Consider the following 27,314-nt stretch of genomic DNA (forward strand, 5'->3'; position numbering starts at 1 on the left):
ATGAACCAGATGAAGGAGTTGACTTCTCTTCCTCCGAGACCACCGGGCTTACCTACAGCTTCACCGAGGAGACGCTTTGTGAAGCTGGGGAGGAAGATCAGTGATGGTTCTCAGCAGTGAGTGTCAACAGCTGGATGATTAACACACGAGTTCTGTGAGAGATAGGATGACTAACTGGGAAATAGAACTTTTGTTTTTCGAGGTGTTAACTCTCTTTTCATGCTCTTAAATGAATTTGAAAAATACGAATAAGTCCAGTCTGAGGAAATGCATGTGAAAAATATCAACATTAAAGCTGCTACACCACTGGCAGTAGCTTCATACTATGACCATCATCCTCATCATTACATCATAAAGGTTCAATATTTTCATTAATATCCTTAATCAAAAATGTTTCGACCTTTTACATGGATGTGGTGGCGTCACTGCAAAGAACCTTTGAACCAATGATAAGAAGCTTATAGCAGCTTGGTCTCAGTTAACAAGACTTCATTATTTCACTTATGCACTGAGGGAAACTGAGTCAGACTGGACAGCTCTCTGTTGGGGACAGATATATGTATGTATGTATACACTGCACTGTAGTATAGTGAGAGATCTTAATTAATTAATGACACATACACAAGATCTTATAGTTGAGTGCTGTTTAAGCTTTTTTCCTTCCGCTAAAGTTCACTTCATCCTCTGCTCTTGCACCAGTCGTTGAGTTTAATTCTCCTTCTGAGCTTATTTGAGGATTGAGATCTGTATAGGGATTCTGTGTCTTCTGGAGGACAGGTCTTGATGGAGGACTCTCCTTCTCTGATCAGATCAGCTTCATCCACTGGCAGTTCGTCCTCCATCAGGTCAGCTGAGGGATCATCCATCAAATTGCCCAGCAAGAGCAGTATCCGTCGCCATACCAACCGCCTCTCAAGCGTCTTCCTCCGTGGCTCCACCTCCAGCTCAGGCTCCATGCTGACGGCAGGTCTCAGGTCATCACTGTCCATCCACACAAGGAAAGGCAGCAGTACGTCACACTGTCTTTACTCTTCTCCTTGTATGATAGCTACCAGTATTTTGTTGTCACTGAAGGCTATATCTACTATATTTTTACATTAATCAATCATTATTTTTTGTGGCTCTGGAGGAAAAATAATCTTGATTTATCCTCTAAAATTGGATTATAACAGGAAATCTGGAGTTTGAAGGAATTATCTGCTAAATGCATAGCATAACATACAAATGTTTCTACACATAAATTGCCACATAGATTTAGATTGAATGATCTTTCTCTTCCTTCGAGAGTTTGATTTAGAAAGAGTTACTGTCCAAACTGTGACAATATAATCCTGTTGGAGTTTTTTTAATTTAATTAATTATTTTCGATGTTGTTGTTAACTTGTTTTTAGGCAGAGTAAACATTAGCTGCCTCACCCAATTATTAGGTTCACCATAGCTGAGTGGGTTTATAAATTATAAATTAATTAATAAATAAAGCACTGGGTCTTTGTGATCATGTGCAAGTAGAGGACAATTACAAGTTTATTGAATGTGAGGCAGTGTTAAAGGAACAAAACAATATTTTTAAAGAATGACTGGACCGGAAAATCAGATTTAAAATGAATAGGTATTGAGGGTGAGTAAAGGCAAGGCAAGGCAATTTTATTTGTATAGCCCGTTTCTATAAACAGTTTGTCTCAAAGGGCTTTACATGGCATCATAACAACATCCTCTGTCCAATTTTTTCCTGTTAAAAGGGTTTTCTTGGAGTTTTTCTTCAGTGGATGTGAGAGTCTAAGGACAGAGGATGTTGTTATGATGCCATGTAAAACCCTTTGAGACAAACTGTTTGTAATAACGGGCTATACAAATAAAATTGCCTTGCCTTGCCTTAGACCCTCACATCCTTGGAGAAACCTCAGGTTCAGCAACAGAGGAGGGATCCCTCACCCAGGACGGGCAATAGACGTTGTATACAGACAAGAAAAAAGAAAAGAAAAAAACACAGAATGTGGAAAACATGGAAATAAACAGTAAACCATTGGTGGTAGTAGCATTCTAATCGCTATACAGTACTACTACTACTACTACCACTATTGCTGCTGCTGACACAACTATCTGTGCCGTGCAAAAACAAGATTGTAATCACAGTGGCAGGTTTCACTTTCAGAGCCGCTCTCCAGTTATGTGCTCTGCCTGCTCTCTGCTGCTCCTGCTTTATCTGACCTCAAAACTGGCCCAGCCCTGGCCAAGTGGAGGGGGGAACTATCCTGGCCCAAAGTCGGTCCAGAAAATTAAAAGTCTAGTGCAGGTTTAAAATCCTTATTTGCCCTTTGCAGTCCGTTTTGAGGGTGGAAACCTGGAGACAGACTCACAGAAGCTCCCAAAGCATGGCAAATGTTGTGAAATGAACTGAGGTCCTCTATCTGAAACAATACCAATACTAAGTTTTTCTAGTGCCATAATTGCTCACCACAAATGTCTCTTGAGTAACATGAGGGTTCCATAAATGCCAGGATTGCAGGCAATGTGGAAGGTATGGATCCACTGCAACACCAAGAAATGGACTGCGGTGGTAGGCATTCTGGAGGTTTTGAGAAGATGGTGGACAAACCAGGGAGAAGCAGGATACTGAACCAGGAGATGTCATAGTTTAGTTATCAAACAGAACAAAGACAATATGTGACAGTAGCTGACTGAAGAAAAATGTCTTTGATTCTTTTGACCTGTTTTAAATGTTGGTAAACAGAATTAATTATATTGTTTTTCCCCCCACAGTTTCTGTAAAACTGAAAATTGAACTGAACAGTTGAATTGTTGAGAATATTTCCGTATTCATATAATACTATGTGCTGCTATGCTGTTTAGTCTGAATTTAATTCAACCACTGCAACCTTGTTCCAAACTGATGCTGGTTAGTCTGGTAACATGGAGGTGAGACGTTAGGTCTGTAACTGTGTGTGTGTGGTTTTCTTTAAACTTATCCAATGGCTGCAGCTCACTCTCATAGGAAGTGTTTAACAACACCTAACCACAGGTGAGATTTCATGTGTTTTTGTCTGAAAGACATTATACAGCAGGAAAAGGGATGGAAAATAGCAGTGTTATATGTTTACATACACTGATTAGTCGCTGTATCTATGTTAAGCACTCAAATTGTGTATCTACAATTCTGCTCATAGACCACATCTAATCCCAACGTTAAAACATTTCTGATCTGTCATTGTACACAGTGATCTCTGCAGATGCTTTGATTGCCGATGACCCGTCTGAGTTGTCCAATCAGATAACTGCTCCAGGAATCCTGAAGATCTTTGGAAATGAAATCTGTGAAGGAGCTCACTACAAGAGCATCCTGGCCACCACACAGTCCAGTGCAAAAGAGCTGGTCAAAGAGGCTCTGGAACGGTAAGTAAGGCCATGTCATCTGTGTGTGCGTCTGCCTGCCATATGTGTTTTGTTGAATATGCGTCCATGCGTGCGTGTCTAGGGTGAGATATGAGTTCATTCACATGTGTTCTCTGCAGAAGTGTGTTTGACTGACAAAGGTTTGGCAGCGGATTAGAGGATAGCAGCTCATGTTGTTGTGATTAGTATGTTTCAGACGAAGAAAGTTTGTTTTAATTACAGTACAATGCACACAGTGTATGTGTGTGTGTGTGTGTGTGTGTATATAGCAGTTCATTTAGTAGTTCTGAAAGGAGCAAAACCACAGATCTGCATAAGAGGCAGTCAGTGTGGGCCACGGCTCAGAGGCGGTCTCTCCACAGGGTGAGTCTGTCAGCTGTTAGCCAAAAAACATAATGGAACATTCAATACAACTGTTCAACTTGTAGAGGAAACAGTGAATCATTTTCTCTTTCCTCGGTGAAAACTCACATGGCAGCAGTGACATTTAGATCACTAGGTCATTAATAATGGGCTAGCAAATACATTGTGGTTTATTTGGATATCATGATTAGATTTAACTTTGATTAGCATGGGAAACATCTTCACAGAACGTCCCAGCAAAAGTGTTTTACAGTCATCAGTGTTTGTACTGTAGGCCTCACTAATTGTTCAGAGCTGTGACAGATTATTGGAAAAATATGGAAAATATAAACAATTAGAAACAGGTTAGCTAGGAATCCAGGACTATTTAAGGCCAGATTCTTCAGGCAAAAACACAGTTTTTTCATGCACTGCTCAATTTTGAGATTTGGGGCTATTTTGCTTCTTTAAAGGGGACCTATTATGCTAATTTCAGGGGCTTTTAATGTGATATTGGACCACAATGGGGCACTATTGAAAGTTTCTATCGATAAAAAACTCCATACTTATCACATACAAGCTGTCTTTGTACTCCTCCATTCTAACTCTTTCCTGCTTCGCTCTGAAACGCTCGGATTCAGCAAAAAACTGCTTTCAAATGAGTCAAACTAATGTCAAAATTGTGTGTTTTGAGTTAGAACCGGAGAGCATTGGGGGCCTTGTGGTGTCAGAATGCCGTGCAGTTAGGTTACGCGTGCTTAGCCACATATTTCCAGTAAAAACAAAGACGCTATTAGAAGCACATGTCACAGATATCGCTTGCTGTCGACAGTAGCCAATTGCGTTGCAAATGTATGTTCAGCATCACCTGTGGGGTTGTCAGCTGCTGTGGAGGACTTCTCTCCCTCACCTTCACCGTCACACACACCTGTACACATCGCCGATGAGACGGACAGAGGTGAAACAGGGAGAAAACGATGAAAACAGTTTTGGACTGAGACCATAAAGGTAGCAGTCAGGTTCATCCCTGTGATCTAGCACAGGCTCACACACACAGTGTCAGTAGAACTTTTTCTATACTTTCTTTTTTTTTTCAATGGAGTGTACAAAATGAATCAGCAGAAAATGCTCACTACAGCTCAGAGGTTGTCTTTATACACCCTCTAGAACAAGATGAGTCATCGAACGTCTGAAAACGTTTTACATGAAGAGAAAGTAATAAATGCAATTTCTGATATGTATTTGGCAAATATTAACAGATTAGTAAACAATTACCATGTGAATGGAGGATAAGCTGGTAAATACATTTTTCATCCCATGGGGTGTTTAAAGGGCAACTTCGGTGTTTTTCAACCTGGGCCCTGTTTTCATATGTTTTTCTCTATACGTGAGCGATGGATAATACAGTTAGAGACATAGATTCATCTATCCTTTCTAGTTTGTTGTCGGACACTCATTGTAACTATCTGAGCCTGTCAGTGTGAAAAAATGCACGTTTATAGGGCGAACTTTGACGGGAGCCACTTGCCCGGTTGAAGAGGGTTAGCTGGACTGCAGGCTGCCTGCCCTGCTCAATACTGGAGCCACCTCAATAATTGTATTATCCACCACTCACGTATACAGAAAAACATATGAAAGCAGGGCCCAGGTTGAAAAAAACCGAAGTTTCCCTTTAAGTGACTCGGTTAGCTCAGTTGCCCAGCTTTAGAGGCTATGGATCAGAGTAGACAGTTATCCATGGTCATTTAAAGTTCAAGATAGCCAAACGTTTCCAAAAACCACAGTGATGACTTTTCATTGCACAATTAGTTTGATCCATTTTTTTTGACCATTTTAAAGATTCTACCTAACGTCACTGTGTCGTTCAGATATGGCCTGGGCAAGGAGGAAGCAGAGTCCTATGTTCTCTGCGATGCCATCGGCTCCGTCAGTGAACACCAGTGGAGGATGGAGGGGTTCAGAGCCGTCGGCGACAACGAGAAGCCCCTCCTCCTGCAGGCGCTGTGGAAACCCAGAGAGGGCCTGGCGAGACGGTTCGAGATCCAGAGGAGGAGCTCCGTGGAGGAGAAGATATCCAGAGACAAAGACACCATCACTGCTGGTATGGGCCGTCTCATCTGTCTGATTGAGGGTGGAGTTCTTATACCGTGAAATAGAGTCAGTATTGTCAGTATAAAATCTGCTTCTAGAGCTCTCTCAGTACAAATGTGGTTTGTTGGCACACTGTTTTTCCAGTGAAAATCATCCAAGCCACACAGACCGAACTGTATTTTAATAGGGCCACAATTTCTTTTTGTTTGTTCTTCTCAATTTCTGTGACAGATCTGGGCTGATGTTTCCTCCTCCTCGCTGCCATTACGGTGGTCTGGGAAACTTGAACTTTAATCACCATTAAAGCCATGCAGTGATTCAATTAAACTTGTTCCAGTGACACACCCTTCACTGTTTAAACTAAAGTGCTCTAACATGTCCTCTTCACTGATGTTCACAAAGAATGATGCAACAGCAACATACTAGAAACTTTCCACAGAGGCTTCACACACAAACACTATACGTACAGTACAGGCTCTACGTACTAATGAGCAGCAGTCCCATCAACATTTCTGCTGGAGGCCCTGGCTGAGGTTGACACAGCTGTGTTCACGGTGTGAGAGTGTGTCCTGTTTTGTGCGCAGCCTGTGATAGCCTCTATCAGTGCCAGCTTGCGGATGCCTGCTGTGTGGATGAGCTTTTTTTATTTTTTTTTCATGAGCTCTGTCTTTCTTTCCACTGAGCTCTGCTTTCCTGAGCCCAGTGTGGCGCACAATGTTTAAATGATGAACACACACAGACGCACACACACCCTGCCGTACCTCAGGAAAAACAGAACTGGTGTTGCCCTTTCAAAACATAACTTTATGTGCTTATTACAATGTTGCTGAATGTTGCTTCCACCCATAGGCCGTCAGACACTGAACAATATATCAACAATCCCTACTGTAGGCATCGAGTGCCTAAGCGGAAGCAGGAAGTATCGGTCGCCATGGGACCTCAATCAGAGAATTTCTAAGTCTCCATGTACAGTAAGTGAACGGGAGTCAAAGTTTTATTTCTGAATTGTGCCATGAGAAAAAAAATGACCTCTACCTGTTTAAAAACATTGCGTTTCATGCCGAGAAATCAGCAGTTTGTTGTTAAACTATTGTAAAATAAAATTCCGAAGAATCCGTAACGAGAAAGGCTACAGGTGGCGTAGGTGATGTCACACACCACATGGCGCCCTTTCCCGTGTCAGTTGGTGATGTATTTTTTGTGGGGATCTGTAGTCCATAGAGCGGTCTTCACACAAAATACATTCTTCCGTTGCCGTTTTACGATAAACTGCTGATTTTTTGGCATGAAACGTTATGTTTAAGTAGGTTATGGTCATATTGGCACAATTCTATCGGATCACGAAATAAAACTTTGACTCCCGTTCACTTACATGGAGACTTTTTCCGAATTGAGGACCCATGGCGACGTTACTTCCTGCTTCCACTTAGGCATACTATACTGTAGTGCTCTACCTTTGTAAGCTCTGGTCACCTCACTTCTCCTGCACCTTCATTTTTCTTATATTCTAAGTTTTATATTCCAAATGTTATTATAAATAATCAATAGCCTCTTCAATCTTGAACCTTGAATCTCTAATTTGCAAACGGCTTTAATTTGTTGATTTGTGTCTTTGTCAGGTATCAACGCCCAGGCTCGTAAACTGCAGAAAAGCCGCTCCAGAGTGACGTCCACCCTCATACACAGGACAGTGGGTCGAGGCCACAAGCTGTGGAGGAGCAGAAGCGAGATGGACCTCTTAGATTCTGACTCGGAGACCAAACAGGACGCAGATCACAATAAAAATGTGAAGGATGGAAGCGACAGCCTGGATCAAAGGTCACCGCAGAGCTGCAGGCTCCCCAAAACAAGCCCAGCACAGAATTACATTCAGAGCCTGGAAACCCCCCACCAGGGGCTCCAGGCCAAAACAGAGACCCTCTGTCTGCCAAGGCCGAAAGGCGAATGGGAAGGAGAGGAGTCACAGAGGGAGGAGGAGAGCCGTGACCAGAACGCCACACAGTACGCCATTCACCCTCCTCATGACTGTCCCTACCTGCTGCTGCTGCAGGGCTGCAGCTCCTCACAGGTATCTCATTCACACACTCTGCTCCACCGGCCTGTCTGTCAACTGCTGTGCATATTTTGCAGGGACACTGATACTGTGTATTTATAGAATGTGTAGGGTGGTGCACTGTTTTCCAAAACCAAAATCTCAACAGCAAAGGTGCAAGGAACAGATTCAACTGTGTCTTCGTCTCCTGCAACTGCTAACTAGCTGACTGCCTGCAGCTGTAACCAAGCATTATGTATAGTTTCACACTATTTACACCAATTCCAGCTAATGCAAACACCCTGATAGATTTTATTTCGAATAAACAACATCAACAACATTAAAAAAGCATGTTAATCGAACATGGCAATGTTAGAACGATATGATCTTTGTCAATACTGACTGATACCATAACATTATTTTAACATTTGCTAACTTTTGGGGCCTGTCATCTGTGTGTGCAGACGCACACACAGATGACAGGCCCCCCCCCCCCCCCCCCCCCCCCCCCCCCCCCCCGTTAAAACGCTGTTGCAGCTACTGACAATAAAGTGCGCTGTTACTTGAATCAAGAAATCCCCTTACACTGATTAAAGTGCACATATATTCATACCCCTGCCAAATACAAGGAATTTCTTAATTGTGTCAGTTACAGATTAGTATTTCAACTCAGATTTGACATGGAAAGTCTGGAGCCATGACCAATTTATTTAAGTGAAGTTACATTGTTAAAGGTGTTTATTTAAATGTTGAACAAAAATCACCATGTCCAAAATTATTCATAGCCCAGTGATACCAAGACAAATAGCCATAGGATGTTTGAACAAACCATTCTCTTTAAGGGTCTAAACTTTAAGTGTTTAAATTTATTTTCAATGTTTCTGGGGGTTTTTTGACCAGTTTTCTGACTGTAAAAGATGACTTGCTTGTGAAATTTCAATCATTTTCATGTCAACGCAAAACTTGCCATGGCAAAGACCAGAGAGCTCAGTGAGGACTTAAGAGCACACATTGTAAATGCCAATAAGGGAGGAAAAGGATACAAAGAGGTGCCAGTGTCAATGGTACAAAGTGAAGTACCAAAAATTTCAACAAGTACCACAAACACAGTGAAAACTCTCAAAGGATGCGGTCCAAAGCCAGTGGTGTCACCTCGGCTAGTCAGAGAGATCAAGGGAGATGTTGAAAACACTCCAAGGACTCCTACCAAGGAACTGAGTGCAAGTCCATCAACTAGTCACAACTAAAAAAGAAGCTTGTCGCGGATCTTGAGTGAGTTGGTTAGTTCCAGATGGTTGGGTTATGGTTAGAGGGGTGGGTCCAAGTAATTTGACATATTTAAGCATTTTATTTAAAAAAACAAACAAACACAAAAGTTACTATTCCTGGTACATAGTGTAGTAATTCAGTAACTATAACTAATCACTTTTTAAAAGTAAGGTGCCCAACACTGTCTATCATATATAATTTGTTCAACCTGGTTTTCACACATGAAAAGTGCAAACTGTGTGTAGCTGTGTGGAGCTCATCTACTCTCACTTCCTGATTAGAAGATCTTGATCAGGCCTCGGGCCCCACCCCGGGGAACGAGCAGAGAGCAGAAAGATGGTCAGAGGAGGAAACAGCAGAGAGACTCACTCAGAACCAGAGCGCAGCAGACGTATCAGAGCAGTTAGTTTGTATCTGTTATTTGTTCATGTGTAACTGCCCGTTTTTATATATCAGAGAATAGCAGAGTTTTCATTTTCAAACTTGTCAACTTCTGATACAGAGAAACTTTAACATGAATTCAATTAGCTCATCCTGCTTCTACCTCTGTGTGAATATCTCAGAACCATTGTGTCAATAGATTGTTATAATGTGATGAAGCAAGGTGGAGTAACACCTCATACAACTTCTTTAAAGAAAGTTGTTGTATTCAATTCCAATTGGAAACAAGGTAACAACACACTGCATGATGTCCCACACACCGTCCAGAGTGTGTCCAGCTCTAACGCCTGTTGTCTCAGTGCCAACACACACGGAGGGAGAATCATTACAACAGAGGTCACAAAGAAAACAGAAAAAAAAAACTGTCAAAACACTGATCAGGAAACAGAAAAAGACAAACCAGGCCCTGCTTCCTGACTGATTACACACACACACACACACACACACACACACACACACACACACACACACACACACACACACACACACACACACACACACACACACACACACACACACACACACACACACACACACACACACACACACACACACACACACACACACACACACACTGTTCAGTTAAATCTGTCCAGTTGGAAATTGAGCATTACACAGGTAGCGTCAACATAATAATCCTGCTCATTGTTCCCACTCTGTGAGATTTCTAAAACACTCGGTTTAATCCGGCTCAGATAAGAACTGTAAGTCTAATACATCCACATGATCAGACTAATGCTCTGTTGTTATGTAGCTGCTAAATATCCCCAGTCTCTGATTCCCTGCTCTTTGTCAGTGACTGATTGAACAAAATATATTCTCACGTCAGGTTTTCACTTTTTCTGCTCCTTATGACAAGTGACATAACACACACGCCAAGTTAAAGCAGTGTAATCCTTCAGTTATGTAACACTAATTAATGTTCTTAAGTATTAAAATTGAAAATATGTATTATGCAGGATTGACCCCTATTAGAACATGAGTAACAATTCCACATTATTATAGAATATTATATTGTTTGATAATAAGGGGATGTGTCTGTTTGCACATAAACCACTGTACTTAGCTCTTTTTTTCTCTTTTTATTAAGGTTCAAGCAGACCACATATTATCCTTTACATATAATTTACACAGAACCATGCATTTTTCCTGTAGCATGAGCTACTCAACAATTATGAATAAACACAACAAAGACAAGTAACACAGCTTACAAACACACATACATGAACACATAAATACACCGTACTTAGCTCATTTAATTTCAATCACTTTATAATCAGTGGTCCATAAGTCTACAACCCATTGGAGTTGGATTAATTCACCCATCACTATCACGTATATTTTGTTGTGTTTCATTGTAAGAAAGGTGTATTAAATCATATGGATTTACATTCATGAGTATAACACAGATATAAAGGTATAATAACTGGCCTTTGACTTTAAACATTATGCTACATGAAAATGAAAAGAAAAGGATTGATTTGAATCTAAGAGTGGAAACTTTATCCTGCAGGGGCGTAACCAGACATTATTGATAGGGGTGGCCCAAGTGGGGCACTGACTTATGGTGGGGTGGCATGAAGCGTGAGCACGTGCACACACAAACACACACCCACACAGGTTTTGGCCATACCCATTTTGTCTGCAAAACCCATATCTACTTAAATTACTAACACTGCAAGAAAAACTAGACAGGGAAATACAGAAAATACAAAATACAAGAGTGGCAACATACAATTGTGATAGAAAACCTCAATGAGAAAAGAATTATGTGACAAAAGCCAGTATAAACAATGTATCAAATGCCTCTGACTGGGCATATAGCCCATTATATTTTGGGGTGACACCTGGGGTGGCCAATCAGATTTCAGGGCTGGCCCGTGCCACCCAAGGCCACTCCCTGAATACACCACTGCATTCAGGTGGTACAAGATGGTATATACCGCTTTGCTACTGACCATTGGTTGTACACTGTTTTTTTTTTACAATGCATTGTGGGATAGGCCTACTTGGTAACATGGTAACTTTGTCCACACAGGACTTCCTCATCTACTTACTTGTGGGGCCAGAAACTGTAATTGGACGGAGAGGTGACCCTGACGACCAGTCAAAGGCCGACATCTTCCTGTTTGCCACCGATATCCTTCAGAGACATTGCTGCTTCCATCGCCGTGGTGAGGAGGACAGTGTGACCGTGCTCTGTCCCGGTCCGGGTGCCGTGGTCACGAGGAACGGCCAAGTACTGAAAGATGAAGTGCAGCTTAGTCCAGGTGATGTCATTGGACTGGGACACTGGTATCTGTTTCTCTTCAAGGATCCTGTCGCTTTAAAGTGCAAGGTGAGCCGCTACTCCATCCCAGAGATGAATGATAGCACACATTATCCGAAAGATATCAGGCGTGACACAGGCAAAAACACTGTTTTTTCATGCACTGATCAATTTTGAGATAGGTGGTTATTTTACTTCATTTTGTCTCTTTTGTTTGTAGATTTCTCCTAAATTCGTCAAAAGTTAGCATGCTACTGTGACATATGTATGTGCTGTGCTTGTTATCTGACCCATGTCATGTCAGGTATTATTGTAAAGCTCTCTCTCTCCTGAACAAAAAATTGTCATTTACTTTGTATCCACAGCCAATCGTAAAAGTATGATTTACAGTAACAATCTATGGAATTTTACAGTACAAGTCTTTAAAGGCCATTTTTCAAAATGAGTTTTTCCTCAGATTCTGGCCCCGAAATCTCCACTTCAGCAGCACTTACAGACACCAAACCTTCCCTTTTTTTAATTCTGAAGGTTTTTACAGAGGGGATTGTTGATAAATCATTCAAAGCCTGATTTATAAAACATTTTAATCCTAAAAACATGGCAAAATTAGATTTTTTTTAGGGCTGGTGACAGTATTTTCTCATTTACAAAGTGATAAAAAAGAGATATCCAAAATCCCCTCTATAATATGTCAACAAAATGGCTTCATCCATTTTTCTGATTTCGGTTCTGGAAATGTATGCAAATTAGCGCATATTTCATCAGATATTGCCTCATTTACATATTTAAACATAAAATTTGACAAAACTTGTAATACAAAAAATATTTGTCTTAATTAAGTGATAAACTTGGGAAGTTTCATGGTGATATCTGTTATTTAAATGTTTTACCCTATTCACCTGTAGTGTCTCCCCTTAAGCCGAAGTTTGTCTTCTGAGTGCGCTGTTGTTTATGTTTCTTGGGATGAAGGAGGTGGACAGCGCTGTCCCCGAGCCCAGCCTGTCTGCTGTCCCCTGGATGCTGCATCACGACACCCCGACCACTACAACAAGCCACTCTACAGACAAGATCCTCTGCAGCACCTGCATCTCACCCTGCACCGACCTCCAGAGCCCAGAGCCGCCGGGCCTCGGCCTCCCACTGTTCCAGTCAGCCGAGGGCCACGGCCTCACGCTGAACTACCACCCAGAGGACGAGGATGCCATCGTCAGGGAGATCATCGCTATGGGGAGTAGCAGAGTCAAAGACAGGCCGATGCTGACTGCAGCGTTTCTGCTCTGCGTGTGTGTTCAGTATTCTTCCTCGTGTCTTCAGACCTCAGACCTGCGCAGGCTCCTGCTGCTCACCGCCAGCGGCATCCAGAGAGCCATGTGGGTGAGTTATGATGATGAAAAGTTCACAATGGATCAAACCAATGTGTTAAATCCCTTTGCCGCTGGTCATAGAACCAGCTGTTTAAAGGGATAGTTCAACATTTTGACAAATTGGCCCATTGCCATAATCCCTATAGTCATAGCAGTAGGTTTGTTACCTTTAATTGTCGGTGCAAGCTATTTTTAGAACGGCGGAGCAGAGCCGCGAGCTGCTCAGAGCTACGCTACGGAGGCTCATGGGATTTCTTGGTTTCCCTCATCAAACTCATCAAATACACTATCCAACAACTCCAAAACGCTGTGGTGGACAAGTTGTGACCTGCACATTCACCACGTTATGAGATAATAACAAAACGTTACCAAACAGAGTTGTTTTAGAGGTAAATTCATGCGAAACCGCTGATGCACGTTCCCGTCCGGGGCAGTTTTTCAGCAAGCAGTCTCTGCATTTACCTCGAAAAAAATTCGGTCTCGTAACATTCTGTTATTATCTCATAGCGTGGTGAATGTGCAGGTCACAACTTGTCCACCAGAGCGTTTTGGAGTTGTTGATGAGTTTGATGAGCTCTGAGCAGTTCGCAGCTCTGCTCTGCCATTCTAAAATTAGCTTGCACCAACAATTAAAGGTAACGAACCTACTGCTACGTATGGCTATAGGGATTATGGCAATGGGCCAATTTGCCAAAATGTTGAACTATCCCTTTAACACCTGGCTGTTCTGTCAGTGTGAAACTGTTCAGTCACTCCCACTAGGGTCAGATGGTTGTACAGCTCCAGGTCTGGTTGTGTAGACACACCTGAAAGTTGTTACCATGACGCATCACATGGTTTCTTTTGTTGCAGGATCACACTAAGGATCTGGCTGCAGCTCAACCTGAGGCGTAAGTGCACTTTACTGTTTTCTCCAACAGTCTCTTCTGTAACAGTCCACTGCAGATCTGTCATCCTGTCCCGCAGCCTCAGCAGTGAAGATTCAGATTCAGACGACCTCCAGCCTCTAGGACTGTATGAGCTGATCTCAGGACTCCGCCCTCTGGTGGTGTGGATGTCCAACAGTCTGGAGCTGCTGCAGTTCATCCAGTACCAGCTACCTCTTATTCTGGAGTGGAGAACCAGGGTGGAGCAGGGACAGGAGGGGCGTGAAGGACGGGAGGATGATGAAAGCAAGGTGGCAGAGAGCGTAGGTAAGTGACACATTTTCACTTCAGTCCTGAATTTTCCCCATCGTTTTTTTCGTTTTCTTCTTACTCTCCAGAATTTTTTTTTCTCCACCTTCAACTCTTTGAATCAAACATTAAAGATGTTTAATATTCCAAGTAATGTGCAGCTTATGCATCGCACACAGCTCAGTGTATCTGATGCTCTTGGGCGATGTTCCCTTCTCTGCGTGTTCTGCTGGTCAGTGATGGAGAAACCTGGAGGTGTTTGATTGGGAGAAACAGCCTGTCCAATGTGCCAGTGTGGATTCTTACGAACAACCGCATTATCAAACATAAGATGTTTCATGTCTGTACAACCGATACACCTTAGGCCAGCGGTGTCATTCCCATTCGAGCCCGCGGGATGAATTTGCTAAGTGTGAAAATTACATAGAAGACAGGAGAGGTATAACATTGTTGAAATTGTATATTGTTCTCAATAAATTCAGGTTGTTCATAATCTTTTGGAAAAGGATAAGCATCTTAAAGCAGTACTTAAGAACTTTCAATTTTGGTTGAGTTTGGCGGCGCCAGTGGCCCAAAGCGGTAGTGTTTTGCCTGAAGGAAGACTCCATTTCCCATGAGCACCAGCGCGTAGCGCCGTAAACATCCTGATCTCCTGGTGCATGGAAATGAACAGAAGACGTCCAAACCAAGTTTCTGTTACCAGCGGATCATTTCTCAGTAAACACATATACACAATCCAACGGAAAGGTGCCGCATTGCCTGCTCCCTCCTCGTCGTGACTCGCGAAAGTGAAACTTAAGTGAGAGCCGGGTTCCTGCCATGCTCCTCAAAGCTGCTTAGTGCCAGTGAAGGTGATACAGACCCCCTCAGGCCATGACAGAGGTGAAAATATTATATGAAGGTTGAAAAGTTACTTAGTGTTGGTTTAATAATGTACTGTAAAAAATGTAGCGTTATCTTTGTTTATAGGTTATTACGCTATTATTTTACTGGTCCAATGAGTTGGACGGCCCTGCCTTAGGCCAAAGCTGGAGAGGAAGGTTTGTCCAGGTGCTGAGCCTTGGATCCAGGGGGTGAAGTGGATTCTGTGCTGAACAGTGGACCAGCTCTTCACACTTGGTGTTTTGTGGCATACCACCCTACTCCCTAGGTAACATGGAGTACTGGAGGAGCCATTGTTAGGAACCATCTGATCCACGTATAACCAGCTACATTATGCGTGGATTACAGTAATGAGAGCTGGGTTTAATACTGTATTCTTGGAGTCACAACAGGTTTTCAGTAACTGTTGGACTCCACTATGTGTCAGAAGTTGCAGCCAAGGGGAGGAGTACGTCAGACCCACATCGCTGTTCTCTGCAGATGATGAATTCATCATGGTGGTTCATGGTGGTTTGTAGTCGAGTGTCAAGTGGTGAGGAGGACGAGAGCCAGCACCTTAAAGTCTGAGGCCGTGGTTGTCAGCCAGAACACAAAGACTCAGGGTGAGGGGTGAGTTTTTGCCCTTAGTGAAGTGGGGTTGTTGCAGTGTCAGAAAAACTGAACTGTTGTTGAGAAGATGGAGCTGAGCCGACATGCAAATCCATGATCTACATTCTTACCTTCACCCATGTGGCTGCTGTGGAGATACACAGCTGCAGCTTACGCATCTTATGCATATCAACCAGATCATTGTAGCAGCTACAGTAAAGCCAACATCTCATCTCACTGCAGTGCAGGACGGAGATGTTCAGGAAATCCTTTGTCCTCAGACTGTCCAACCTTAGAATGACTGTCGCACATACAAGCTCCTGGAAGGAGTGGGGGAGGGACATCTGCTTTGTAAAATGGACATGAATATAGCCTACTGTATGAATGGCTAGATGGATGGACATATTGCTTGTTTGGAAACTCGATACCTATATTGGTTACTGATATGTGTGTATTTGTGTGTGTGTTCGTGTGTCCTTTTCAGCCACGTTGGAGCACCATTTGTCCTGTGTCCGTTCAGCCAGCGAGGAAACTATGGCAGTTTTGGAGGAGGTAATCATGCTGGGCTTCCAGCAGTGTGTGTACTACGTCACCAAGGTGAGAGATGATGACACAGATTGAATACGAATACAAATACATACAATACATACATACAAATCCGAATGACTTTGTTGATCCCCAAAGGAAAATTCATTTGTCTGTCAGCTAATCTACCATTTGCAGAATAATTAAAAAGCCTGATGGAAGTACACAGATTTTTAATATTATATAATTGTGTGCATGCGTGTTAAAATACAACATTTGATATAGTATAAGCAAAAAACAACCTGTAAGAATCACTGGGATTTTCAGATTTCCAACCAACAGTCGATGAATGAACCATGTGTTATATCAGAAAATACAGCCTAATTTAGCCGTAGACAAACAATTTGTTCAAACCAAATCATTTAAAGTCAGTATAGCAACAGCTGAATTACCCACACAGGTGTCCTCTCTACCATCATAAACAGACCAGGCATTAAAACAGTTTCACTGTAAAAATGTGTGGTTTACCCACACAGTTTAGTGGACACAGCACATCTCAGCTTTTTTTTCAACTGCCTGATGACTAAAATCCTTCAACTGGTTAAAAACTATAGTTGAAAAAGATCTGATCAAAAGTCTTGTTGATTGTTGATGTGAGTGTTCCCCGACATCATCTGATCACCCAGGCTAAACACTGAATTTCTTACATCTTGTGTCACCCTCACTCTCTTTCCCATTAGACATCCATGTCTCTCTGTCACTGTTCCTCTCCTTTTCAAAACAAAAAGGCAAAGAAAGAATCCCCCCAAAAAATAACTTAGGATAAATGATTTCTGGTCACTTCTCCTCCTATGTCAAGATGTCCGCCTGTGGAGGTAACGAGGAGAACTTCACATACTGAATTTGACTGTGCACAGTCATGTTGTTTTCTCACAGTGACTTTCTTGGAAAAAGAGAACATGGTATGTGATTCCAGCCACAGAAGCTGGTTGTGTGCAGTTTCACTGAAACCATTACATGAAATTGAGCTTGGAAAAATTCAGACAAATTTCCAGTGGATCTGTGGGTGAAAAACACCACAGAGGAGCCTGATCTGTTCAAGTTCATGCAGTGAACATGTGGCCTTTCTCAGGTAGTATGTGTGAACCGAAGGAGTCTCATCAGGATCATCCAAACCAGTCAAACCTATTGATGAGCGTGGGACCAGAACTGCAGGAAGCCACGTCAGACATCAGAGGTATCATTACTGTAGCATGGTGTGGGTTCCACAGGAGCAGCAGCCCAACCGAGGGTCCCACGTCCCGCCAGCAGAGCTTCACCTGCCCTGCCCTATATCCACCTCCACCCTAAATCCACTGCATTTCTACAGGGGGAAATTATAGGAATTCCTACATGTTCCTTAATGTCCTGCAGGTTTGAGACAGCACATTCCTGCTCAGAGAGGATGTGGTTCTCTAACTCCTCCTCTCAGTCAGCATATATTTCTCTCAGCAACTAGGGCTGGGGCAGCTGATGATTTCCAGATGTGGTTAGTCAGTAAATCCATGAATAATCCAGAAGTATAATACATAGGAGTGGAAGTTGCAGGATTCCATTTAAATGTGATGTTGCCCAGATTTACCCCTCAACCATGCCGGGGCTGCATATGTGTTAATAAATTAATAAATAATTGATATAAACCACAACACAACAACACAACACAACACATTCATATTTAACAATGTAATACCAGTCACCAAAGATCTGGAGCTGGTCAGAAGAGTCAGGTACTGTATATAGAAAACAGAAAGACTGTGTGATCCTTTTGGTTTTGTATCAAATACACAGTCATGATTTAGGAGTTTTCAATGAAACTGCCCGAAAGCCGAGAAAAAGGACAATATGAATATTCCCCCATTTATCCTGCTGTGATCAGTGATATTAATTAGTGAGATTAATAGCATATAAACATGTGAAGGAGGAGCAATTCATGTTAGAAGAGAAAAGTGTTTATGATGTTTCTACAATTAATATTTATTCATATTCAATATCCAATAACATACTGCACTGTATTCTAAACCCGTATCTACGTAAGTCCTAATGAGCTTAATATTTATTACCTATTTTATTGAGTATTACAGCAATAAGTACAACATAAGTAATACAACATGAGCCAATGGACCATTAAAAATCATTTTTTAGTTAGGTTTCTTAAGTCCGAGCCATGATCCTGTAGATTTACAGTTGTTTGTAAAATGACACATCGCTTTGAGTGTTGACCTCTGGTGTTGGTTGATCCCATGTTCAACTTTGCAGTAGAAATAAACAAGTTTAGTCTGATACAAAAACAATTTTGTTCTCCACAGCTTATTTCCCCCTTCATGATAGAACTCATCTGTTTTCACTCTATTAAGACTAAAGTTATGTATAATCCTGGACAGGGCCTCTTTGAGTGACAGGTGGGTGGGTTTCTTTGCATCATAATTAGTATAAACTAAAACGGACTTGGTATAGTGTGACAGTTGAATAAACTCATGTGGTGTTGCTCCGTCACTTCAGTCACAAACCCCTGAAAGTTGTTTTTGTATTTTGCCTGGAACCAGCATGATGGAGGTGTTGTCTGACAGACCCAGACGGGGCGCAACGATCTGTATTTATCTTGTTTCATTATACAAATAATGGAGCGTGTTGTATGAGCAGTACAAGAAGAGACTATACACTAGACCTGATGCTTTAGATGCAAAAGCCTGCATTCATAGAACAAGACAAAACATTATAAAACAATCACCGAATAAGGAGCCCTGCAGATATTCAAGAGAAAAGTCAATACACAGAAGTAAGAGTTAGTTGTTTTTAAAGGGACAACAAGGAGTTTGTATTTGGTTATAAAAAAGTCTCATATTAATGTGGATGAATCTGCGTTACCCAAATTTGTTAATGGGTCCATTTTCGATAAATATATAGTTTTGTCTTTATAGTTATTCTGTTATTATTATTTAGTGGTTGGCTCGCCCAGCATTTCCTACTTTCGGTTTCGCGGACGCTGCCCGGCGGGTCATAGGAATAACGCCGCCGGATCGCCGTTTATGGTCGGAACTACGACGGTATCTGATCGTCTTCCAACCTCCGACTTTCATTCTTGTTCAATGAAAACATTCTTAGCAAATGTTTTGGCTTTCATCCGTCTTGTGCCGGTCCAAGAATTTCACCGTGCGCATGGAGGCTCATGGGAAATGTAGTGTGAAAACACTTCGCTTTCCAAAACTCCTCGTTGTCCCTTTTCTCTACTATTCTATTATAGTTTTGACTATCATCTCCCATCTGGATGGTTATTTTGAGTGAGGAAGTTGAATGTATTGTAGGTTAGACCCATCTCTAATTAACTATGTGGTTTTAAAAAACTTTATTTTTTTCCATTTCAAAGGTGAGAGATGAACATCAGAATTATTTCAACCTTAAAATTGAAATATTATACCTATATACATACATTTTATGGATATTAATTTACATAGAGTAGCTAAGAACCGGAGAAAAATTCCTTGTATGTATGCTCACACATACCTGGCAATAAAACCTGATTCTGATTCTGATTCTGATACCATGTAAAGCAGAATATATGTCACTTATCCTCCTGCTTGCCATCCCATCTGTGTGCGTGTGTGTGTCCTTACACGCAGAGGAAGGAACGAGTGTCCAAATCCAACTTCAAACAGGAACACCTGAATGAAAGGTCATGAAGGAAATGAATCAATCTCTCAATATTAAATCAAATTCTTTCCATCCAGTGTGAGTTGTGCTGCTACACTGTTGAGCCAGACCCATGATGGGTCGGACACAGACAACAGGACTGTTGTGAACTGAGTGTGATCACTGCAGGATGGAAAACGTCACCGATGAAGATGTCATGATGAACACACATGCAGTCGGACTGTGCCTTTACATGCCCATCACAATGAAAGCACAGATAAGAACACGGAGCACACACTAGTCTATGTCTTGACTGTGGGAGGAGCCGTGCTGTGGCTGCTGTGTGGTCACTCCAGCATTACTGAATGAATGAATCCTGAATGAGCGCTCTTGGCTCCACTGAGCGACGTTTTCCAACCAGAAACACACAGCAGGATTATTTGGCTCAGTCTTGTCCCAGCTCCACTGTCTCATGTGTGATGAGAGCCACGTTGTTGTGTTGGACTGCTGCTTGGTGCTCAGATGGGCCGAGGCTGAGGGGCCTTAAAGTAAATGTAAGCTGATCTGGTCTGGGTGGATTCCTCCACAAGTCTTCACTCAGCACTCCGGTTCAGAGCCGTGCCAGGCCCGCATGAGCCATATACTCAGCTTTTGAGGAATGCGGCTCTTTGGGCGGCGCTGGCCCTTGGAAGCTTTGGTGGGCGCAAGGGGGAAGATTAAAGGGGGAGAGGGGATGTCTGTGTACAATTAACCTGAACAAAGCCACAGATGATGGACTCGCTCTGAGGAGCAGAGAAGACCTTTGGCTGGGAGAGAGGAAAACTAATCTAAAATCAACTGCTGTTGTGGTGTGAGAAACAGAGAGACATGTAGAGGCGGCGTGGGTGGTCTGAGTCTGGGTTAGAGGGTTACATGTTTGAGGTTCTCCCACAGATTAGGACATTAACTTTTCCAGCCTCACACTGACCCACAGGAATGATGATTGATGAGCTCTAGTCCCCTTCATGACGACACCTCTGTCTCCCCAGGTCCTGTACCCCATCCTACCTGGACTCCTGGACTGCAACCCCTTCAGGGAGAATCCAGACCAGCAGGCGACCGGAGAAAGTCCTTGGCTCCCGGGTTCCTGTGGCCTGCAGGTCCCCGCGGAGATCCAGCAGGTTGTGGAGGTCCTGGACAAGACCTGGGTGCTGCTCGCAGACTGTCAACTCCATCCAGAGATTTCCTCTCAGCTCATTGGCTACCTCTTCTACTTCATCAACGCATCACTGGTCAACTCACTCATGGAGAGAGGTAAATCAATACGTTTCAGAGGTGAGGGCAGAGCAGCTGAAGGCTCCAACCTCCATGGTGGTCAGGAAGGTGGATGAAGAAGACCTGAAAGGAGACATATTCTGTCCCTTTTCCACAAATTAGAATAGTTATCAGGTGTCTTAAAGGGATGCAAATTGGCCCATTGCCATAATCCCTATAGTCATAGCAGTAGGTTTGTTACCTTTAATTGTCGGTGCAAGCTATTTTTAGAACGGCGGAGCAGAGCCGCAAGCTGCTCAGAGCTATGCTACAGAGGCTAATGGGATTTCTTGGTTTCCCTCATCAAACTCATCAAATACACAATCCAACAACTCCAAAACGCTCTGGTGGACAAGTGGTGACCTGCACATTCACCACGCTATGAGATAATAACGGAACATTACCAGACAGAGTTGTTTTAGAGGTAAATACAGAGACTGCTTGCCGAAAAACACAACGCGCATCAGCAGTTTTGCATGAATTTGTCTCTAAAACAACTCTGTCTCGTAACGTTCCATTATTATCTCATAGCGTGGTGAATGTGCAGGTCACAACTTGTCCACCACAGCGTTTTGGAGTTGTTGGATTGTGTATTTGATGAGTTTGATGAGGGAAACCAAGAAATCCCACTAGCCTCCGTAATGTAGCAGCTCGCGGCTCTGCTCCGCCGTTCTAAAAATAGCTTGCACTGACAATTAAAGGTAACGAACCTACTGCTATGACTATAGGGATTATGGCAATGGGCCAATTTGCCAAAATGTTGAACTATCCCTTTAAAGACATGTCTGTGACATGCTTGTTATGCGTCAGGAGGAAATAATCCGTTTGTTCATTTCAAATTAAAGGGTGACAGGTTTTTCTTCATCACATAATGTACTCCTGCAGCTAATATAAAGTATAATACATGCATAAACTACTTCAGTATGTGTTTAATAGTTTTTGAACAAAGTGGAGCTTTGTAGCGCAGAGGAAACGATAGACATGAGACAGAGATAATATCTGTTTGAAATATTCTTCGTTGGTTTAAATCTTTCCATGGATGCAGATGTTGTAGATTACAGATGCGGGTCTTTCTCCGATGAGAGAATTAAATGTGCTCTGGTTGGTTGTCTAGAGTAACATGGAGCTCCAGCTCAGGAATAACTACACCATCCATCTGCAGAAACAAAGAACATTTAGCTGTAGAAGCATGAGAAGAGGAACAAGGTTCAACGAACAGGGAGGAGGTTTGAAGGATGGCTTTCTCCTGCTGTGTCTGCAGGCTCAGAGCCAGGCTTCTACCAGTGGTCCAAAGGGGTACAGATGCGGGCCAACCTGGACTTGGTCCTGGACTGGGCCCATGCAGCTGGACATGGAGAACCGGCTCTGGAGCACACACACACTCTCTCGTCAGCTATCAATCTCCTGGCCACACCTAGAAAGAATTTACTGCAGGTAAACATGGGTGTGTTAATGGATGAATGTGACAGGTGCTGTGAAGCGCTGAGTGGCTGTTATAATACTAGAAAAGTGCTATTTAATTGCCATTAACCACACACACACATGCACACTAACCCTGAATTTCATCAACATTTTAGTGCTTTGGATAGTGCCACCCAACTAAAACACTTAACTTTAATATTTTATAGAAAATAATCTCAAAATGCAACATGAGTACTTTTATTGCTGTTGGCCCCAGGTCAGCGTGGGCTTCAGGAGCACCAGGAGAAATCCAGGAGGGCTACCACATTGGCAGGCTGGTCAGGAAATGAGAGAGGACCCTTACTGAAGCACAGCAATAAAAGTCCTGTTAAGAAATGTTACAGGAAATGTTGTAGTCTGGATGAATAAGTAACGCAGTAACTTTAACACAACAGATGAAAGCGCCTGAAAATGAGACTTGTTAGTAAATCAAACAGAGGAACTCATAAATACAGAAATGCTGAGGTAAATAAAGACTCCGCCCACTTTTGGAGGAAATACACTTCCAACGATGTAATTTGATCTGTTTGGGCCAAATCATTCTGAACGTGTGGTGGGAAGAGACCAGCGGTCAGCTCACCAACAGTGTTACATCACTCACTGTGTCATAGACATTTGTGGGCGCAGAGCTGATCCAAGGTCAGTCCAGCCAAAAATATGCATGTTAAAAAATGGGTGCTGCAAATCTTTAATTCTCCCTTAGAAGCTCATTGATCAGGGGTGTAGAGCAGACGTGGGAAATATATTTTTCCAGAGGGCCATACTGACTCCAGTAAAGTAAAAGAAGGGCCACACAACTGAAAATCAAATTGAACCATGCTGAATTATGTTAAACTACATCCATTTGGTAGACATATAGTACTGTTTATTAACTCCATCAGTGAATGAAGGAAATAATATTCACAGAAACTACTTTTAAACAAATGCACAATCATATTCATTAACATTAATATATACTTAAATCCTTTTCTGTTCTGTTTTATATACTGTATGTAGACAACTTGAACTTGAACAGCACAGACCTGCATCACTACATTAAGAAAAGTTTAGGCTGATCATTTTAATAACAATCACACAAACTCGTTTTCAGCTGTGGCATTTAATCCAATCTAGATTTAGACAGCGCCCTCTGTTGGAATCGAGTCACATAGCACGACAGAGTCGTTGTAGTTCTCCTGGAGACAACGTGATGCACATTTCTTTTCTTTTTTTTTCATTTGAGGACTTTGGGGGGCCTGGTTGAAATTGCCCACCAGCAAGCTCTGTAAATTGCCCTATCTCTAGGCCTGTGGGGGTAGAAACTAAGAAAAAGTATACTGTCCCACTGTACATACCTGTAAAATGTTGTTGATGGTTTCATGAGATGACTGTAGATGAAATACTGGTAAAATCTGTTGTGTGTGTATAGACATCTTGGACATCACTGCGTTCTGACTACCCTTCCCTGAGTGCGGCTCAGCTGAACCACCTGCTGGGCCTGTACAGCCCAGCGTCGCCCTGCAGACACACCTGGACTCCGTCAGCTCAGGATGAAGCAGCAGCTCATAAAACTGGTGAGAGATCCTCACACTGGTGTCACACTGAGGTCAGAAAACTGTTACGCATTTAAAAACAATCTGACGTAGGTAGTTAGAGAATATCACATATTCACATATAGCACATCACAAAAACACGCACAAAGGAGAGAAGAGGGGGAAAAAAAACGTAATCTTTCATTTTGTGTCACTTTGTTTAAATTAAACGTCCTCTTTCCTTTCCACAGCCGACATCCTGGAGAGTTTTGACACCCACCACCCTCTGATGCTGCCAGCAGGGGGGTACCAGCTCCAAGTGAGAAGAGCAGTGACAGATGCAGGTCTGAAGGACCAGCTGGATAGGCTCAAAGAGTTCATCCCTGAGATCACAGCTACTAGGGAGCCACAGGTAAAGGAGAAGAGCTTTCATACCTTTAATGTGGCTGTAACAGGATGTTTAAAACAGCACTACAAAGTATTTTAACCCAGGATGACAAATATGAGGAAGGCAGGTTTTCATATGTGGCTCAGGTGGTAAAGATGGGATATTAAACAACGTGCAAATGTGTTATTATGTAAATATAACACATTTCATTATATATTTACAGTAAGATAAGATAAAAGCACATGTGTAATAATTATGTGTGGCATCTATAAGAACAAATCTTTATACTGTCTATATCCAGCCCCCACATTTATCAGTGTTTATGTTTACATGGGCCTGTTATAGACATACAATATGTTTTAACTAACTGCAACCAGCGCACTTTATTTTGTAATGTAATTTTATCTATTCCTAACTATTTATTTATTCAACAAAACGTTGCTGTCTTTCTAGAAATTTAGAATTATTGTCTTGTTTTAGACATGCCTCTTTTTTAATCTCTTAACCCTTTCTTATCTTTGCATACAACATGACAGGGAGAACGGCTTCTCGCTCCCATGTTAAACAAATGGTTTCTCATGAAAGTGACAAATAAAACTGAATTGAATTGAACTGTATGTGTCAGTATATGGTGGATCCATAAACAGTGGGTTCAAAAGTTAAATGTATATTTAATTTAATAAATTGTATAATATAAATGGCCACAACATCCTATACCGTATGAAAAGCATAATACATCTTTTTGTGTAGCTTCATATATTTCTTTACGCTAGAGACAAATTAACTTCATGGACATGGTATCAGTACCAGCATTGAATTGTGTTTTCTTCGTCTCTACAGGAGACAGTCCACGGCCACCCAGCGCTCTCCGCCTTACCTCCGTCCCCCCCCTCTCTCCACTCTCCTCTCTCCACCCACTGTTTGGACGAGTTCAGCTCCTGCAGCGCCGTCCTCTTGTCCCAAAAGCTCAGACACCTTGAGGTGCAAATCCAAGAGACGGCGAGCAGCCAGGTGAGGAGGTCCGCTCTGGACCCCCCCTGTCTCCTCACCCCTCCCAACACCCCACACATCATAGACGCTGTGGACCGCATGAACACAGACCAGGATAAAAGGATGAAGACGGACAGTGAGACACTTCCTAAATTCTCTGATGTAGTTAAAGTCACAGGCGTCACTGTTCATGTTTTCTTCCTCTCCAAAATCCACTAAACTCCTCTTTGTTTTTCATCCAGGTGGCCTAGTGTTTGAGTGTCTGTCTGCACTGAGAGCAGACCATCCGAAATCAGACTGTCCCCAAATTATAGAGGAAGAGGGGGAGCAGAATGGAGAGGAAGAGGAGGAGGAGGAGGACCATTATAACGACAGCAATGAGGTTTTCAGCTTGGAGCTGGAGCGAGGTGAAAGAGGACTTGGTCTTGCTCTGGTTGACACAAGGGTGAGTGACAGAGATCATTACACATAAAGGAAACTGTAAGTATATATTGGTTAACAGAAGGTGAATTGTTTATAGTGAACCTACAGAGAATAATCAGCTTCCTGCCACTCAACTAATCCATCATCACATATGGTTCACTTCAAATCCTAAAATCTGCAGCTGCAGGATGCCAATTCATTCACAAAGTGCCTTGTTTTCCTGGCATTTTATTTTGACGGTTTAATTTGACTTCCTGTTCTGCACTGATTTTGGTCACCTGTGCAGGAAAACTGGAATACTAATTTGCTAATTGGCAGACATTAGTATGCTAACGAATTGCCGCCTATGGACTGGTGTTGAAAATTAGCACGTGCTAAACACACCCAAGCAAAGCATCTGTTCTGTCCACTGGAACAGTCTCAATGTATTTGTGATGTCCATATCAAATAAATAAACATAACATAACTAACTGAATGAACATTATAAACATGTAACTGCATGAGTGGATCATCGGTGACCTTTGACCTCCCGTTCCAGGACACTTCCTTCAGAGTGAAAGGCATCTTCATCCGAGCCGTGGTCCCGGACTCTCCTGCAGCCCGCTGTGAAAAACTGGTCCCAGGAGACCGGATTCTGGCTGTTAATGGAGTCAGTCTGCTGGGTCTGGACTACCAAAGGTCAGGATGACAGATGAAACTCCAAGTCAGAAGAATTAACAATAAAATTGCGATGTTTTTTTGTTTTTACATCTCTTTCTCTCGTGTGTTTTTGTTCCTCTCAGTGGGAAGGAGCTGATCCAGTCATCCGGTGACAGACTGAGGCTACTCATGGCCAGATGTGAGTGGATGGCTAAAGCCATAGAAACTGAGTGTTGACTGGTTCAGACTCAGGGACTGCACGGACACACTCAGCAGCAGGGCTGGTTGAATATTCAGGTTTCACAGTGGAGCTGGATTTTAGGGTGTGTGGTCTCGTAGGAGGACGACAACGATGCACTATGAGATGAACTTCCTTTGTCCCGAAGGAACTGAGAACCAGGTCGTTGCTGCTCAATGTAGTTTTAAAACTGAACACAAGCGGTGACAAATGAAAGAAGTCCACATTAGATCCAGAAGAACTTCAGTGGGCTCTGATCTCATGTGCAGAAATAAACAGTGTGTGATGGTGGTGGAGAAGGACGGAGATGCAGCCATCGTGTTTCTCTGTGTTGTAT

General features: G+C 42.5%; 1 protein-coding gene across 1 annotated transcript; it reads left to right on the forward strand.

The window, feature by feature from the left end:
- radil2b (Ras association and DIL domains 2b) lies at positions 1-27,063 on the forward strand (the record flags this gene model as incomplete). Its single annotated transcript, XM_083994873.1, is given in 18 exon segments — positions 1-116; positions 810-1,009; positions 3,216-3,390; positions 5,601-5,833; positions 7,443-7,891; positions 11,604-11,903; positions 12,804-13,208; positions 14,051-14,088; positions 14,165-14,391; positions 16,328-16,440; positions 21,063-21,327; positions 22,589-22,761; positions 24,197-24,341; positions 24,551-24,711; positions 25,528-25,841; positions 25,843-26,122; positions 26,639-26,778; positions 26,883-27,063. Coding segments are annotated over 18 exon segments (3,828 nt in total). The 3' UTR covers positions 26,977-27,063.
- Positions 27,064-27,314: the final 251 nt, after the last annotated feature.

Source organism: Trachurus trachurus (assembly GCF_905171665.1).
Source record: "Trachurus trachurus genome assembly, chromosome: 19".
Taxonomy (NCBI): Eukaryota; Metazoa; Chordata; class Actinopteri; order Carangiformes; family Carangidae; genus Trachurus; species Trachurus trachurus.